Here is an 18,146-nt window from a genome sequence, read left to right as displayed (position 1 = left end):
CATCCAACGGCATAAACTCTTCCGAAACTGGGTCTGTGGGAGAGAGGGTCACTTTGAGTTCCTCACTATATATAATGTGCATACACATTCATGAGACTCACTTAGGCCAAAAATATCCACTGCTCAAGAAAAAAATATGCAGATGGAGCCACTGGCAAATGCTCTGCTCACTGAAAATAGTGGTGGGTAGATGCCAGCTGGGGGAAGCCAACAGAAAAACATGGTAAAGTGGGGCTGGCATTATTTTTTTTGGGGGGGAGAGACTCCTCTTTCATCCATTTGCATTAGTGTGCTTGTTTCAAAAGCCAAGCTGGCTAATTCGGCAATGTCAGGGTTTGCAGAGCTGGAAGGGCAGTTTTGCTGCATCAGATGAGGCCCATGGGCCAAAGATCTGACAGGTCTGATGAAAAACCATGACAACCTTATGATTGCTTGCCTTGAAGCAGCAGGAGCCCTGGCACTGGGAAAGCTTTAGCTTACTATATGCTACTGTAATTATCCGCCAAGAGGAGTCATTTGAAAATAAAGAAAAACCTTTCCAGTTCATCGGAAGCAGCTGCTCAGTGCTGGTGCTGTGGCAGATATGAAAACAAAGCTCATTGCCTTCCCAAATCAAGCTTTCCCCTGAATATTGAGCAGACTAAGCTAAAGCATGAAGGAGCCACACCATGTCGATTCAAATTACTGAATTGCTATTTGCCATGTATGCTGTTTTTCAACCTCATGGTGCTTTACGCTCAGTATCTCATTTTCCCAACACGTAAGTTAACTCATGATTCTTCCCATTTTACAGAATAAGAAGGGAGGATGAGCGTGACTTATCCTAGCAGAGCTATTTTCCATGTTGAGGCAGATCTAGAATTACAAACACAGGTTTCCTAAATCTCAAACCCAGTTCATGCAACTGGACCTGGATGTCTTCCTTCACAAGAACCCCAGGATGCTGAAAAAGTTGAAGATTAATGGTGCTTAATATATAATTTGGACCAGCAACACCTCCACACATCTTGAATAAGGATGGATGGAGGTACCCCGCCCATCTGGCTGGGCCTCCCCAGCCACTCTGGGCGGCTTCCATAAAAACCAAAAATACAGTAAAATATCAAACGTTAAAAACTTCCCTGAACAGGGCTGCCTTCAGATGTCTTCTGAATGTCAGGTAGTTGTTTATCGCTTTGACATCTGCTGGAAGGGCGTTCCACAGGGCGGGCGCCACTACCGAGAAGGCCCTCTGCCTGGTTCCCTGTAGCTTTGCTTCTCGCAATGAGGGAACCGCCAGAAGGCCCTTGGCGCTGGACCTCAGCGTCCGGGCAGAATGATGGGGGTGGAGATGCTCCTTCAGGTATACTGGACCGAGGCCGTTTAGGGCTTTAAAGGTCAGCACCAACACTTTGAATTGTGCTCGGAAACATACTGGGATATAATTTGCATACATCTTCTACTGATGGGTTACAAGCCACAATTAGGTTGCGCCTTGACCTAGAGTGAGTAAACTTGGGATGAAAGATTGTGTCAGCCCATATATAACCAAAAGATGGCTTTGGTCTGCAGGTGAGGGCTTCCTGCAGATATCATCTTCTCAAGATGTCCCTTCTGCACAGCATAGGAATTGGGGCCTTTAACATAATAGCACCTACCCTTTAAATTCCCTCCTGTTAAATATTAGGGGCCTCCTCTGTTGACATTTTGGCACCTACTGAATACCTTCTTCTAACAAGCCTTTTAAGCCGAGATTTTTCCCAGTCTGCATCTGTATATACATAGTTTTTAGATGATTTTAGACATGTGTCAATTGTTTTAGCATTTGTGCAGCTGCCGCCCTGGGCTCCTTCGGGAGGAAAAGTGGGATATAAACTGAAGAAACAACAACAGGTCAGGGAGGAAAACTGGAAGGGGCATTCTTTGGGTTTCTCTTCCGGCAGGAAAATATTTTAGGCTAGTACTGTTTTTGCTGTGCAACAACATTCCTGACACTTGTGCAATCCACATACAGGCTGCTCATCCCTGCTCAGTAATAGCCATATGATGGATGCAGCAAGCATGGCTCAAGAACAAGCAACTGGCTGTGTTGCCAAACCCCGCCTCCCCCCCAAGATGGTATCTCTTTCATGTACTACATTCCACTGACAATTGGGAGAAACTAGAGCTGGGGTGATGGACCTGGAGCCGTCCAGATGTTGGACGCTTGATCATTGGTCATGCTGCCTAAGGGGCTGGATGAAAGTTATAGTCCAACAATATTTGGAGGGCCACAGGTTCTCCATCCTGGAAAGGAGAGGGGGAAAGCAGTTTCTAAGGCCGCCAAACAATCCTGAGGGATGTTGTGAGGGACTCAACAGAAGATTTCTTTCCAGTATCTTCAGGCAAGCAAGCAATAGTAATAATAATTGGAAAAAAGTTAACCTTCAGATTTATCCTCCAGCAACAGAATCGGGCCAAAAAGGATTATGGGAGTACTTCCTACAGCAACATACTCATTCCAAGGGGTTAAAATAAGATAACTAAATAGAAATATACTAAGCTCTCTCTCTCTTTCTCGGTTTAACCACTCCTGCTGAGAGATTTCAAAGAAGCCCCTGAGGACTTAGTTTTCAGAAGTGTTGAGAAACTTCTAAGCTCTCAAGGACAGATATAAGGTTTGCAGGGAACCAGAACTCCTAAAATAGATATCAAATATAAAATCAGAGCATATCCAGCTAAAGCCACACACACCCCAACCCATGAGTTTCATCTTGCACATCTTTATTGCGCAGACTTGCTAAATCTCAGGTAGCTATTGAACCAGTTCTCAGGACTTCAAGGTCTCTACAACTTCTAGCCTAGGTGTGGGGACCTTTGGCCTTCCAAATATTGCTGAGCTACAGCTCCCATAATCCCTAGCCCATGGATCAGAAATGCCTGGGGAATTCATTTACGATTCCAGTTTGACCACCACACTTGCACTTGGGAGCACAACCAAGCAAAAAGCTCTTGCACTCCTGGTTCAGCACCTTGAGCAGTAACTTTCTGGCACCTCATCTCAGAACTGCTACCTGGACCCAAAGGATGCATGGACAGAGAGTGCGAGATGAAGTTACAGAGTGTGGGGCTGCGGTCCATAGGGGTGTGGTGTGTGCTGGATGTGTATTGGTTCCTTTTCTTGAAACCAGTACACAGATGCACTCTGAAAGATGAGAGACATTTCACACGGCCTATAGGACAAGTGCCACTTTCTGCTGTCAAAAAAATCAACTGGATACTGAAACTTTGATGAGTGCAGTCCAACTGTCACCTATATAATGTGAACACCGTCGAATGTGTTCCCACCCACAGTGATAGCAGGATCAGGTGGGAAAGAAAATGCTTGGGGGTTGGGGAGTGTGTGTGTTTTTGCTTACATCTAGTCATATGAATTTAAAAGCAGGAAGAAGGGAAGAAAACGATGATGAAATAGTTCCATGCTGTTCTACAAAAAGCCTCTATTTTGAGGCAGGGCAGGAGATATCTAAAGCCGGCTACTTGTGGAAGATGCATCAGCGCTTTGATGCCATGGTGATAGGTTCCTTAGAAAGACCAAAAATAGAGCAAGATGGATGAGAGGAGTTCAGAGAGGGGGTGGACACGTTTTACAGTGATGGATCTTTTTTAAAGACTGCAAAATACACCCACTTTCCTGGTTTAATAACTGCCTTTTCCTCAAAGAAGAGAGAAGAACGAGGAACAGTGACTATTGCACCTTTGGTGGAAAGGAAGAGTAATATGTTGAATGAAGGTGCCGCCCACTAACCATTTGGGAAGGGCAAAGTCACATAAGCAAGGCCTTGACCTCTGCTGCTCCCCTGCTGGAAATGAAGCTGGTGTTCAAATAATCACTGAAACAGATATAATCAAGCCGGCACAGAATTCCACAAAGCTCAGAGTTAACCCTTAGCTAGGTCATATCCACACATTTTGGGAAGAAGGGTTATGTTAGGGAACTGCCATCAATTCAGAGGTGAGAGGTGGAAGGGCAGTTGGGTTACAGGGAGCCTCCAAAGATCGTGAGAAGCAGCACTTCCTCGGCGGAGGAGGGAAGCCACGCCTCCAGTGGGGAAGAAATGCAGGGCTCGAAGGATGCAATGGAGAGCCACAGCACTGAGCATGAACAAAGCGGGGGGGAGGCAGGTCCCCCTCTGCCCACGCCCTCTTTGCGCAGTCGGTTTACGCGCAGAGAGGGGAGGCGTAGGAGGGGGGTCAAAAGACTACTCTGCTGGGGAAAGTTTAAGGACCACCCACTCCCAGATTCTGCTAGCGACTGAGCAGACATGGAACTGAGTTGATCTGCATTGTGAACGTTTTGGACAGATAATAAAGCCTTGAAAAGTCCAACGGGGAGACTTGCCTGTTTGCTCTCGAGCAACCATGCTGGCACACATAACAGGTTACAAAACTCTTCGTTCTCTCTCTATGACCATGTGAAACCTACCAGGAAGGAAGTCTAAGCTGGATGCTCCAAGCTTAGACTGCATGGCTTAAGCAAACCATATTGTGTTTCTATACAAATAATTTAGAAACATTTACCATTTTGGAACCTAAGTTATATTGCCTGTCTTTTCCTGCTGCTGTATGGAAAAGAACATGAATCAGACCTTTCAAGAGTTTGTAAGTAAAGCATTTTTAACTTACCAAACGTGTGATCTCTTTCTATGCTACTTTGGAAGCAACTTAGAAGGGGATATTTTAAAGGTCTAACAGCCTATATTTCCATACATTGCTGTGCTGCATGCTTTGTGATATTAATTCTCTGCTGGAGCTCTCTCACCAAAGAGTACTTGTCCCAAAACTGGATCTTAGGCATCTGGGGAATTTTTTATTTTATTTTACCATGTCTAGTATATTTTTTCTTTTCAACCAAATATAAAACAAATTAAGACCAACAGTTGGAAGTGTCTCAGTGTCTCTCTCATGGAAACACAAAGGTGAAAACACTTGATCTGACACATGAATGCATTATTTATTTAACAATATAACCAATTTTGTCATTGCAAGGAGAAGAGGAAGAAGCATCATGAGCCAATCACCTCTGAAGGTTTTCAAACAAGGGCATCTTCAAATGGAGGAGGAGGAGATGTGTGCATTTCGTAGACCTGGAATGTAGGTCTCCTCTTCATTTCCCGGGCCATTTGACAGACTGCAAAAGGCCAGCAACAATGAACTGCCATCCAGTCTTCACACAGGGTTCCCTGCAGAGGGGAAGAGGAAGAGAACCTTTCCACACAAGGATGACTGAGAAACCATTTTTCCATGTCACTAAGCACTGGTCTCATTAGGCTCTCTGTACGCTACCTCATCACCCTGATTCCAACCCTTTTTTAAAAGAGAGAGACAGAAATCATGAGTTTCTTCCACACTAAACAATATCATACATCATCTGTTTACTCCATTTATACATAAAATCCAGATCCAGATGTTGGCAACCCATTACATTCCTCTGTGACAATTAAAAACTACAACATTAAACTGCAGAGCCCTCCTTTCAGTGAGGACTAGCAAAATGCTGTTGAGGCTTCCCAGGGCTACTGGCCTTTTCATTTTCTAGCTTGACACCTGCTTCCCAGCTCCTGACATTTCAACTAGTTGCAGCCTCTTCACTTGAGAAGCAATGGGGATACCGATATCAGCCAGTCATTGGCCACATCCTATTCCCTGTGAGGCAAAAATGTTTGTTCATTCATCTCTCTTTTTTATGGTTATAACTATGTGATCTTCCCACACAATAATGTTTTGTCTGATCATGTGCCTTTCCCATCCCAGCTTTTCTTTTCTTTTTTTACCTTGGGATCAAGGCTTTCCTCACATTTCCCAGCACTGAAATGAATATCACACCTGCATTTTTAAAGGTAGTAAACAAGCCATTTCCCTATTTCCCCACACCCTGGCAGCACAGGTTTCTGAACTGCATGATGCTACCCCTGCCCCACAACCAGACACTGTTGACTATAAAAACAACAACCCTGCAGCACAATTCTGTGTGTGTCTAATTCAGCGCTAAATCCCACTGTGATCAGTGGGGTTTATGCTCAGCCAGAAAACTACAGCCCTTGGTCTCACAGAACAAACACTGATAGTATTGCTCCTTTTCAGTGACAGAAAAGTTGAGCTGGTTCTCCCCACCCAGCCTAATGCAGGACAGATTGGTAAGTTAGATTTCCAGCCTTGTGCTGCTGGAGAAAAAAGTGTGAGAGAATGTATCTTCTAAACCACAGAAAACATATTGCTGAGGGTGGTGTCGCATAGTATATATCAGGCTTCCTCAACCTCGGCCCTCCAGATGTTTTTGGCCTACAACTCCCATGATCCCTAGCTAGCAGGACCAGTGGTCAGGGTGAAGGGAATTGTAGTCTCAAAACATCTGGGGGGCCGAGGTTGAGGAGGCCTGGTATATATACGCCAGGGGGTTGCCATCCGAGAATATCTGCTGATTTGGTTGCCATTTGCTGATTACTGGCTGATGGCTAAAGGGGGAAGTGGTTGTGCAGAATCAATGCCATGCCCACATCTACCTAGGAGACATGTTCTGTTCCACACTGCTTTTCTCTCACCACCAAAACCCCAATTTCCTGAAATGTACATGGATGGGAAAGAAGAAGAAGAAGATGAGTTAGGATTTGATATGCCGCTTTATAACTACCCGAAGGAGTCTCAAAGCAGCTAGCATTCTCCTTTCCCTTCCTCCCCCACAACAAACACTCTGTGAGGTGAGTGGGGCTGAGAGACTTCAGAGAAGTGTGACTGGCCCAAGGTCACCCAGCAGCTGCATGTGGAGGAGCGGGGATGTGAACCCGGTTCAACAGATTACCAGTCTACCGCTCTTAACCACTACAGCATGCTGGCTCTCATTTTGATGGAGATATTTCCCTGTGAAAATATGCACAGCGACCTTATCAAGTCCATGGCACAATATGGTGGGTGCTGGTGGTTCTACCTCATTCCCTGGGGTGCAACCTTCTGTTTGCCACATACTCGTTGTTCAGGAGCGCAATGGTGCAGCTCCAGGGTCATTTTTCTTTCAGTGGAGATGTGCAGCGCATGTTGCGCCTACATTTCACTACTTCACATGCACTCAGTCCTGGCACTCCAGCCTTTAGCCCAGCCTAAGATACACTGCCAAGGAAATGCTCCTGTTTCATTGGGTAGATAGCCTTTTCTGAACTTCCAAGTTTATTTCGCCAAAGAGTAGAGAATTTCCACTACAGACACATCCTAACTAAAGTATCCCACAAACATCCCAGAACTGATGTGCTTCCAACCTCACAATGCACTCAGTGGAGGCAAATGGAGGCCTGCCCCACCAGCATCAGTCTGCTCTCAGCTAGCCCCCACCTGGCGGCCATCTTGTCAGGGGCTCTGCCTGACAGTGGCTCTGGCTCCACCTACCCTCCCTATCTTCTGCCCCACCAACCAACGGGGCCCAGTCACCACAGAATGCACTCTCACAAAACGTTAAATTAATATGACAACATTTGCCTTTTGCTTATCAGGATAAAAACTATGTGAGAAAATACACTTCGTTTCCTTGATTCCTTCTGGCATCTTTTCCCTTCCTTCTTCCTGAATATGGGGCAAATGTATATTTCGCCCTCAAAGGGATATTTTAAAATGTGCCGTGCAATTCTGAAGCTACAGCAAAGAAAAACAGAGCTGCTCTTTCCCATTACTTTTAAAATATGGGTATTGGCTTGGCATGCCATTATAAACATAAGCACTGCCTTTTCCTTAAGAAAAAAAAGGCTATTCCAAAGGTTTAATGCATTTGCTTGGCTTTAAGGAGGCACCACACCAGCAGAATAAGAGATATTTGCCCCATAAAGAGTGAAACAGTGGTGGTTTTGGAAAGGCGAGGGATGCATACTATGAGGCACAGAGATTTTATGCTGAACTTTTCACCCTCAAAAATATTTCAAGTCATTCATCAGCAAACTAAAGATCCCCCTGCCATGCCAACAGATTTGAAACTACAGCTATGGCCTCCAACAGCGGGGAGAGGGCGAAGTGTTGATGCCCAGATTTGGCTTTCTTTCAGATTGTGAAAGGCCATAGCTCAGCGGTAGAGCATCTGCCTTGCAAGCAGAAGGTCCCAGGTTCAATTCCTGGCGTTTCCAGGTAGAGCAGGGAGAAACTTTTGCCTGGAACCCTGGAAAACCACTGCCAGTCAGTGCAGACAGACTGAGCTAGATGGACCAATGGTCTGATCCAGTATAAAACAGTTTCCTGTGCTCCTAGATATTTCTTAGCCTACTTTCAAGTCTAGAACCTTGGCAAGGTGCAATGGCATTGCATCCTTTACTGGCACCCAGGTACACACACACGGCAAGGCCAGGGCCTGGAAGCAGAAGATGAACAAAACCTGTCGCACCAGCTGAACCCTCACTGCTGCTGGGCAGGCATAGGGCACGGAGGGTTCATGCTGTGCCGCCTACCCACACAGCAGGGAGCCTGGTCAACCAATGTGGCCCTTGGTGGGTGCTTCCCCCCAACACTGGCCAGGGGGCCTGGGTGCAGCAGCAAGGCCAGGCTGGGCTCTAGGGGCCAGAGCAGTGGTGAAGGTGCATGCTCCAACACTGGGCGTGGAGAGCAGGCAAAGGCGTGGCAGGCACGTGTCCCAGGTGCGTGGCATGCCGCCCGCAGGAGCGGCACATGCCCAGGGGGCAGCTGCGATGATACCCCCCTCCCCAATGGTGCTGGGGTCAGTGCGCTCCCCCGCCCCCCCTTTCTTCCACCAGTGGCCCAGAGACCCTGAGTGGCAGGCAGGGCAGGGATCCCTGCATGGGTGTGCCTGGTTTGTGCCCCACAAAACCATGTGCCCGGGGCTATGGCCCCCCCGTCCCTCCCCATGCTACGCCCCTTCCAAGGTGACTTAAAATTGTGCATACCTATATATATTTGTGTGTGAACATTCTTATGAACGCACACAAGTTCATTCGTAATAATTGTTAAAACCAGGAGCGCAGGAAGTTGCCTTATATGTTTGGTCCATCTAGCTCAGTATTGTCAACACCGGGTGGCAGCAACTTTCAAGGGTTTCAGGCAGGGGGCATTCTCAGCCCAACCTGGAGATGGCAGGGATTGAACTGGGAACCTTTTTCATCTATGTGCTCTACCACAGGATCCATGGCCCTTTCCACAGTTACAATAAAGCAACCAGTTTAAGAGAAGCCAGCTATAGGAAAATACAGGTCAGAACACAACAAAACCCAGAAATCTGAGGTAAAACCAAGAACCCAAGAGCGGCAAATGTAGCAATACTTTTCAGTGAATATCCAGAGAAAATAGGTTTTCAGAGATGTCTTAAAGGCCATGACTGTTGGAATCAGACACACACACACAGGTAATTCCACGGGGTAGGAAACACACCACTCCTACACTGTGCATTGTGGGAGCTGGACAGAACACTTACATGGACTTACACGTATTTTGTGACTCTCCCTGGTGCCGACTCTCAAGGCCAAGGTGGAACCCAGCAGCAGAGGGAAACAAAAGCACTCCCCGAATCGGCTTGCAATACTGCATTCCAGACACAAGCTGCACAATGAACCACACACACCTGTCATTAAGCACAACCACAGGAAGGATGTGATCACATGACAAAAACTGTATGTGTACATTGTATGCTCATACTATGAAGTTAGAAGTGACCCACATGTCACTATGTCCAAATTCCTTGTCTACCATAGGGTGGAATCCTCCATACACTGCTGTTGTTGTTGACATCTGCCCAGGGCTTTTATTCAGCTGGAACTCAATGGAACTCAGTTCCAGCACCTCTCAGGGGGGCACCATGGCCATTATAAGAGAACAAGGGAGGTGTAAATTGTTAGTTTCAACACCTCTTTTTCTAGAAAAATAGCACTGCATCTGCCTCAAGTGACAATGGAGTGCACCTCTGGGAAGTCAAACTGCTGTGTTTGCAGCACCAAAGTGACCTCCCCAGGGCGCATGTCTGGGCAATGTGTATGGAGGTCATAGGCTGCCCAGACCCCCCCTCCCAGCCTCGCTGATATGGTCCAAAGGCAAGCAGAGCAATACGTTAGGCAGCTGCTTGACTGCAGGAGTTGCCAGAATGAGCCAACCATCTTAGCAACTCCACTCCAGATTTGTGTAGTTATTACTCTTTAGCTATTTCTTCTCCTGAAGATATCTCGCAAGGCAGTGGTGGTTTAAGATCAGAGTTTTCCTTCTCTTAGAAGGGCTACCTTCCCAGGTTGACAAGACCCATCTGCCCCTTATTTCCCTCTACAGCACATGCAGAGACCACCTTCTTGACCATTGGACCCACTATTAGTCTTGTCTGCTCAATCTGCCCGTCTCCACACGCAGGGGAAGTCCCTAACTCACTGAGGGTTTGAGACCCATCGGCTACCCTCACCTAGTTTAGTCAGCTAGTCAAAGCCATTTCCCAGGATGTGGCTGCTGTCACATGCTGATAGCTCCTAGGAGCCGCAGGTGACAGCTGAGTGCAGTGTGTCCCCCGCCATTAATCTATGGATAACCCACATGATTTGTACTCCACAAGCAGACTAAAGAAAGATATAAGATGCACTATGCCAAAGATTATTACAAAGGAGGCCACCTTTTCATTCAGCTCTGTTATATCTGATGTCTAGAACCAAACCCATTAAAAGTCAGTTTCACAACAATATTTTTGGAGCCACAAAATATTTTTGGAAGCAATCATTCCCCGGAGTTGCAGACGGTTGTTAAGGAAACCTTAATGTGACCTTCTCTATCCCTCAGAAGTATAGTAGTGAAAATCAGGTTTAATATTAATACAACAATATCTTGATAAGAGAGCAAGCAACCTGCTTTCTGATGGGCAGTTTGTTATAAAACACAGTAGATGAGGATACAGGCAGACCTGGGTCAAGGATCCAAGGACAGCCCTTTACTCTTTTTTCCTCCAATATCATCTCAACTCCATTAGCTCAACAGCAACTTTTATGGGATGAAGCTCTTCAATCACCAGTCTTGAAGTAAGTCTATTAAAAAGAACCTCATCTCTCCCGTGCACACCTGGGATACAACTTTGAAAGAAGCAATTGAAACTCTTACAGACTCTTTTGTCGCTGCAGACATCAAACAGGCCAGTGGACCAGTTGCCTCCAGTACGCACAATGGTTGTGATGGTGGTTGTGACACCACTGGCGCAAGTTGGTTGTGTTGTCACAGGCCCTCTTGGGTTTTTGTTCCTGATTTTTGAAATAAAGAATAAGATTGATGTATAATATATACACAAATAGCAGGGACCCTGGGGTTTAGCAGCAAGGTAGCTCATAAACCTCGCCATCTTTAGTCTGAAAGAGGCAGGAGAAAAGAGATTCCTTTTTTTAGTGCTACCCATTTGCTTTGTTTTATAGCAATCATCCCCTTTTGCGAATTCAATTTCTCCCTGTTTGTGTTAATACTGTTTCCCACCCTCCGCTCACTACAAAAAACAAAAATAAACAAATAAAAATGCCTGATTATCAGTGCCCTTTAGTCTCTAGTGAAGAAAGAAATCACCCGTGATCAAAGCACTTGAAGGACAAATATACAAACTAGGTACATTTTTCTGTATTCACCTGTCTAATGGTAATTTTCCTTTACCATGCTAAAAAAAACCAACAGCCAACTGTTCAGAGCACAGATCTAGCAATACAGTGAATGCGCTAAATGATTTATAGTTTTAAAAGGTAGGGGAATGTGAATTGCCCGTGTGGATTTTCTTTCAAAGTTGCATTTTTACCCTTCCCAGCTTATTGGCATCATTCTCTGTCTTTCAAGAAATTTGTTTTAACTAGGATTGAGGACTTAATGGTATTTTGAAAGATGTGTGTGTGTCTACACACTGATGTGACTTATCTACTGGGCTTTGTTCTGTTGCTCAGTTTTGCCTCCAAAGAAGGGCCTGTGCATCAGAGAAGGGGGGTGATGTTGACCCAATGGGGCATACCCAGCAGGCCTTTGTAGTTTTGGAGGATTTTTTTCTTTGTCCTAGACAGTAGTCCTCTGTGTTACACAATCAATCTATTCTGAAACTTAGGCATGTATAAAAAGCAATTTGTGATATGTCACATAGATTTGCTGTTAAAATTGACTTATTACTGTGACGCATCCTGGGAATTTACTTGAATGGTACGATTAATATATGTATATATTCCATTCTATATTCCTGAAAGATTGGGGAGTTGGACAGGAGAGGGTGCATGGGCCTGCCAGAATGATTGCAGATGCTCTTCAATTGTTGCTCTAACTGGAATCTTCCATTAGGGAAACAACAGAGAAATGGCTCAAGAAGCGTAGATGATAGCTGAAAATGGTGACTCCTCTTTATAATCTTCACTGCAGTCAGAGTGAGGGGACAAGGTAACTAGAAAACAGCAGAAGCAGAGAGCAGAGGGAGCCACCAAATTGGTGCATTTTTTAAAATGGGTGCATTCTTCAACATGTCATTGACACAATAATAGTGCATTGGTGATGGAGTTTTACAGGACTGGCCACACATCATTTCAGTTTTGTTCTCCCCAATGTTATAGCATTATTACCACCTGGAGGAGCACCATAGTGTAACAAAAGCAGGGCAAAAATTAAACTGGAACATTTGTGGTATAGAATTGTGGTACAGGATTTCAGCAGACAGCTACCGGGCAAGCACGGATTGGAAATGACGCAGCATGTTCACCCTGAAACCGCTGCAGGCGCAAACAGTATGGAAAGTGGGGTCACATATACCTACCCCAATACTGTCATGAACACAAATCATCACAAATGCACAATATAAATTCTGACAGGGCCCTGAAAAAGTGCATTCCCACAGATTGCGTTACCAGTATCTGGAGTTGGATAGGCAAATGTTTCCCCCTCTCTCTGTGTGTTCCTGCTCAGTGGCTGCCATTAACCTAAAGAAATGAAGGCTCCTAGTGCAGAAAACTGCTCCCCACCCAAGATACTGGGGTCAGTAAAGACTACCCCTGAAGTTGCAAACTTTTCCTTCCCAGTAAAATCACCAAAAGCATTTTAAAAAAAATCTGAGGCACCCAAATTCTTTTGTGAGTGGACCACTGAGGTGCAGAAACTTCAAGGAGGTTAATAAAAATTGAGATTGAACTCCTCTGGCATTCCTGCAAAATGATCTCTCTCACTTTCTAGTTTCTTCCCCCTGAATTGTCTTTTCTGGCACTTTTGTACAACTGCAGGATCTCTGTAAATCACAATGGTTAAGCTGACACTCCAGTGCCCTGCAGGGACTATTTCTCCCACCACAGCGGAAGAACATAGTCGTCCCAAAGTAGCACTAAATCAAGGTAGCTGCCTCATGTGCCAATACCAATAGTTTTCAGTCTTAAACTATAACACTCTGGAGGGAAGTCCTGTACACAGACCTTAGTGTTTTTGAACATTAACTTTGTGCAAAACACTGCAGCCTGATAACGACTTGACTTATATCCTGGCCATCTGTGAAAAAATGTGTATGCACTAAGATAAGCAGAGGAATTTACTGGACAGGGACTTTAAAAGGGTAGCTGGAAAAGTTACAGAGGGCCATATGATGCCACAAGAGGTGTGCATATGTGGCATGATACATGTTACTATCAGCATCCACACAGTCGTCTCAAGGTGACATACCATTAAAAACATCAAAAAATGCATTTTTAAAAAATGCATTTAAAACAAAACTAAAACACTACCAAAAAAGACACCCATGGTGAAGTTCCATTTATCCAGTTAGGAAAGCCTTCCAGAACAAAAATGTTTTCAGTTGTTTCCTGAAAGCGCAGACAGCGGACACATTGCATATTTTGATAAGAATACAGTACTATTCTACAGAGCAGGGGCAACTACACTGAAGACCCTGCTCACAGTTACTGCAAAGAGAGCTTCTGGGGTCTTTGCAACTTGCAAGAGAAGCTCTCCTGCAAACCACCATGATCTACTGGGTATACAGCACTGGAACATATTCCCAGTGCTCAAAAACCCGCACTGGTTGCCTGTATACTTTGGAACTCCCTTCCAGTTGAGGTCAGACAACCCCGCTCCCTGTCGAACTTCCGGCACTGACTGAAAACTTCTTTATTCCACTGAAGACTAGTTTTAAGGTTTTCAACAATTATCTTTTCTGTCTTTTATCTCTAGTTATAGAAATTGTTTAAATGAAGGATGAACACAAGAGAAAAGAGTTTTTGTCAGAAACCCAAGGATTAGCCTTTTTCGTATTTTTAAGGAAATGTAGCCCTTTCAGACATTGATAGCCCACATAGGAAATGTAAACATGAGCAAAATGGACCACCACTGACTGACCTTGCATGTATCAGCCACTGAACATTTCACCTCTGAACATCCAACATTGTACAAGGTTTGAATGGGAATGAAAGGTAAAGGGACCCCAACCGTTAAGTCCAGTTGCAGTTGACTCTGGGGTTGTGGCGCTCATCTTGCTCTATAGGCCGAGGGAGCTGACGTTTGTCTGCAGACAGCTTCCGGGTCATGTGGCCAGCATGACTAAGCCGCTTCTGGTGAACCAGAGAAGCGCACGGAAACGCTGTTTACCTTCCCGCCGGAGTGGTACCTATTTATCTACTTGCACTTTGATGTGCTTTTGAACTGCTAGGTTGGCAGGAGCTGGGACTGAGCAAGGAGCGCTCACCCAGTCACGGGGATTCGAACCGCCGACCTTCTGATCGGCAAGCCCTAGGCTCTGTGGTTTAGAGCACAGCACCATCTGCGTCCCTTGAATGGGAATTATAAGTGATTAAATTTACCAGGGTTCTCAATTTAAATCTGTTTGACATCAAGGCTCTCGATTCCATGAAGGCTTCTAAGGGCATTCAGCTGAATGTGCTCAACATGTGAATGTTGGAGGCTGTCATGGGCCAGGAGTCAGCTTCACCCGCTGAACAGCAGCCTGAAGGGGGAGAATGCGGAGTGACTCCACCTGCAGCTGATCAGCATTCAAGGATACAGAGGAGAAAGCACTGATGAGAACCAGCTGGCTCCAGCCTTCTTAAGCAGAGCTTCCAGCAGTGGTCAGATGCTAGAAACAGCACATGTAGTTCCTGGTCCTATCTTGCTGCTTCCTGTTCATCTTTACCCTTGATCCGTGAACGTGAGTGTTGCAGTCCTGACCCTAGGACTGGACTGGACTTTGGATGCTGACTCTGCCTCCAGGCAAGTACACCTCAGAGACTCTTCTGATTGGCTGGCCTCCCACTCTCCTGACCTCTGCATGTTGTTGCTCAGCAACAAGACTATGGCAAGGATGGAGTATGCAGGGACCAAGCAAGTGTGGCACCTCACATTCCTTGTTCAGGCATAGCTTGTCTAGTGTAAATATGAAAAAATTCCTTCCAGTAGCACCTTAAAGACCAACTAAGTTAGTTCTTGGTATGAGCTTTCGTGTGCATGCACACTTCTTCAGATACATCTGAAGAAGTATCTGAAGAAGTGTGCATGCACACGAAAGCTCATACCAAGAACTAACTTAGTTGGTCTTTAAGGTGCTACTGGAAGGAATTTTTTTGTTTTGACTATGGCAGACCAACACGGCTACCTATCTGTAACTAGTGTAAATATGGACATCCTTTGGTCCTCCACATCTTCTTGGGATGCAACTCACAGCAGCTTCAGCCAGTGTGGTCAACAGTCAGATGATTGGAGCTGTAGTTGCGAAAGGGCCACAGGTCCCCCCCTTACTTTTACTTTATTGTATGTTAAAGTTTGATTTCACAAAAGACCAATACGAAAAAGCATTTCCATAGTATTATACCAACAGTTTCAATGTATTTATCTTAAGAACTGCTGGAGCTCAGCAGTAGAGAGGATAGAAAGGAACAGCATAAATGGTTTTAGCCCAAACCAGAACATTGCTCCGTCTAGTTCAGAATTGTCTACTACACTGGCTGGCAGCAGTTATCCAGACTTCAGACAGATTTCCACACGTAATAGGGAAACCAGCTGTGACCATCTCAAATGCAGGCCCAACCGTGCTCTCCAAACAAATAAATAGCTAATTTATTTCTTACGGCATCATTTGCAAGGAGCCATTCCAGCTGTCAGATGCTGGCAAAGGAAGAGCCAGTGAGGAGGGTAAAATCTCAGACAATGGGGTTTTCTCAGCTGTAGTAAAGCAGTAGCCTACAAGCTTGTCCATTGGAAATAAGGAAGTAGGCAAAAGATCCCGCTTTGACTGAACAGTGAAACGGGAGTTTCTAGAATGTTTGCACAAGACTGATGACATCACAGCATTCTCCATTTTAGTGTCACAATAAATTAACTTTTTATAGACTACTGCTGTGAACTGCAAACACCCCAATAACACCCATTTTACTGCATGCATTTTTTGCTGATTTAAAGATAGAAAGACCATCTTTAGAATATTTTAGAAGGATATACATGGGAAATGAAGTTCTGTCAAATCTCTGTTTGGAAACAATCTGCTGCTGCAGATAAGAAATGGGGGAGAAATGTGGTTTGCTTCACATTAAAATGTGATCATATCTAATTTTCAGTTCCCAAAACAATATACAAACAAATACACCCTCCCAAATTTGTGCTTCTCTAAATTTTGCCATGCAGTTCTCCAACCAAATTATATTTATTGCATGAAAATACAGATCCCAGTAGATTTACATAACACTGACATATGGAGATGCATGACAGAAGATTGTTTTCAAATATGGCCCTGTCTGCACTATGCATTTAAAGCAGTATCATAACCCTCTAAACAGCCATGGCTTCCCCGAATCCTGGGAACAGTGGTTTGTTAAGGATACTGAGAGTTGTTAGGATACCGCTATTGATTGATTGTTAAACCACTCTGACTGTTCAAAGTGGTATGATACTCAGAGCCAGCCCGTGACATTTTGGTACCCTAGGCAGACTCCAAAATGGCACCGCACTCCCTGCCAGGGAAGAAGGGGTTAGGGAAGACCTACAGCAGGAACAAGGTGGGGAAGAAAGGTGAACATTGGGATCTGCTGCCCCAGCGGACCCTGCCGCCTAAGGTGGTCACCTCGTCTTGCCTCATGGGTGGGCCAGCTCTGATGATACTGTCTTTGTCTGTAGTACAGATGGTGTATAATGTTTGTAGAAATGCTAAATGTTCCTTCTCATGGTGGCAACCACCACTGGGTGAAATTGGGTTGATGGATACTAGAGATTTTTTTTTTCCAGTGTTGACTCTATATCTACCAGTGCATCTCATCTGCTGCAATCTCAAATATCATTTGGTGCTTCTTGGAGCTATTGTGCAGTTATTCTTATTCTTTTGTTTTGGGTTTAATTTCCAGATGGATCAAAATAGTGCACATACATTCTTCCAGCGCAAGCATTCCAGCTTGCCAGATGGAAGAACCCCCTCTCTTCACCCCATGTGAGATGCATCTAGAGATTGTCCCGACCCCCACCCCAAAAAGCATTTACAGGGGGTATTGCAGGGGGGTAGAGAGGGAAAGCCCCATTGCTGACATCCTCCTGCAGGGTTTCTGCTGGCAAAGACTCCTTAGGCATTTTTTGCTTGTAATCTGCCCAGAGAACATTTGTTCTTGAGTAGCATGGAAAAGTTGAAAAAAGTATTACATAAATAAGGGAGATTTATGTGGCGCTGTAGTTAGTTTTGTGTTTTATATTGTTGCTTTATTGGTTTTAGGTTGTGTTTTTGTTTTAAGTGTTTAATAACTGCCACTTGGAGGTTTTTGAAATATTAAGAGGAATATTAAAGTTTTCGACACCTGAGCTAAGATTAAAATTCAAGGTAAGACCATGCACTCAGCAAGGTTTATTTATTGTTCTGTCTTCTAATCTTTGAAATATAAAGTTGCAAAATGTTGAAAAGCAGACATATTAAAATGTCAAAATTGTGGAAATGCAACTTTGTGAAGCTTCAGTGTTTGGCTAAATTGAGACTGAAACTTTTTCAATGTGGTGTTTGATCCAATTTTAGGACTTGCAGCTTGTTACCAGCCTTTCAGAAGCCTAATCAGAGAACTCTAGAAAATCAACATTAGAAAACTGAGTTAACAAAGCCATGAAGATAAAATTTCATATTAAGGAGGGAGGAATTGAAAATGAAGAAATTAAGGGGTGTGTATATTAAGTAGAAATGGCAAGCCAGCTGCTCTTTACAGATGACTCAAAGCTAAACTGCTAGCTCAGGT

The 18,146-nt window shown here is 44.7% G+C and overlaps 1 protein-coding gene across 2 annotated transcripts; it reads right to left on the bottom strand.

The window, feature by feature from the left end:
- Positions 1 to 4,953: 4,953 nt before the first annotated feature.
- PLAC8L1 (PLAC8 like 1) lies at positions 4,954 to 16,187 on the bottom strand. 2 transcript variants are annotated; one of them, XM_083728327.1, is made up of 4 exons: positions 16,014 to 16,187; positions 11,029 to 11,204; positions 9,426 to 9,562; positions 4,954 to 5,201 (listed from the first exon to the last, which is right to left on the bottom strand). In XM_083728327.1, the coding sequence occupies exons 1-4, from the start codon at positions 16,139 to 16,141 to the stop codon at positions 5,052 to 5,054; spliced, it is 591 nt and encodes a 196-aa protein (XP_083584453.1). In that variant the 5' UTR covers positions 16,142 to 16,187; the 3' UTR covers positions 4,954 to 5,051. The 2 variants fall into 2 exon arrangements, with proteins under 2 accessions (XP_083584453.1, XP_083584454.1); XM_083728328.1 differs by having other exon boundaries at positions 11,068 to 11,204.
- Positions 16,188 to 18,146: the final 1,959 nt, after the last annotated feature.

Source organism: Podarcis gaigeae (assembly GCF_964106915.1).
Source record: "Podarcis gaigeae genome assembly, chromosome: 2".
NCBI lineage: Eukaryota > Metazoa > Chordata > Lepidosauria > Squamata > Lacertidae > Podarcis > Podarcis gaigeae.
This window is presented reverse-complemented; position numbering and strand designations above follow the sequence as displayed.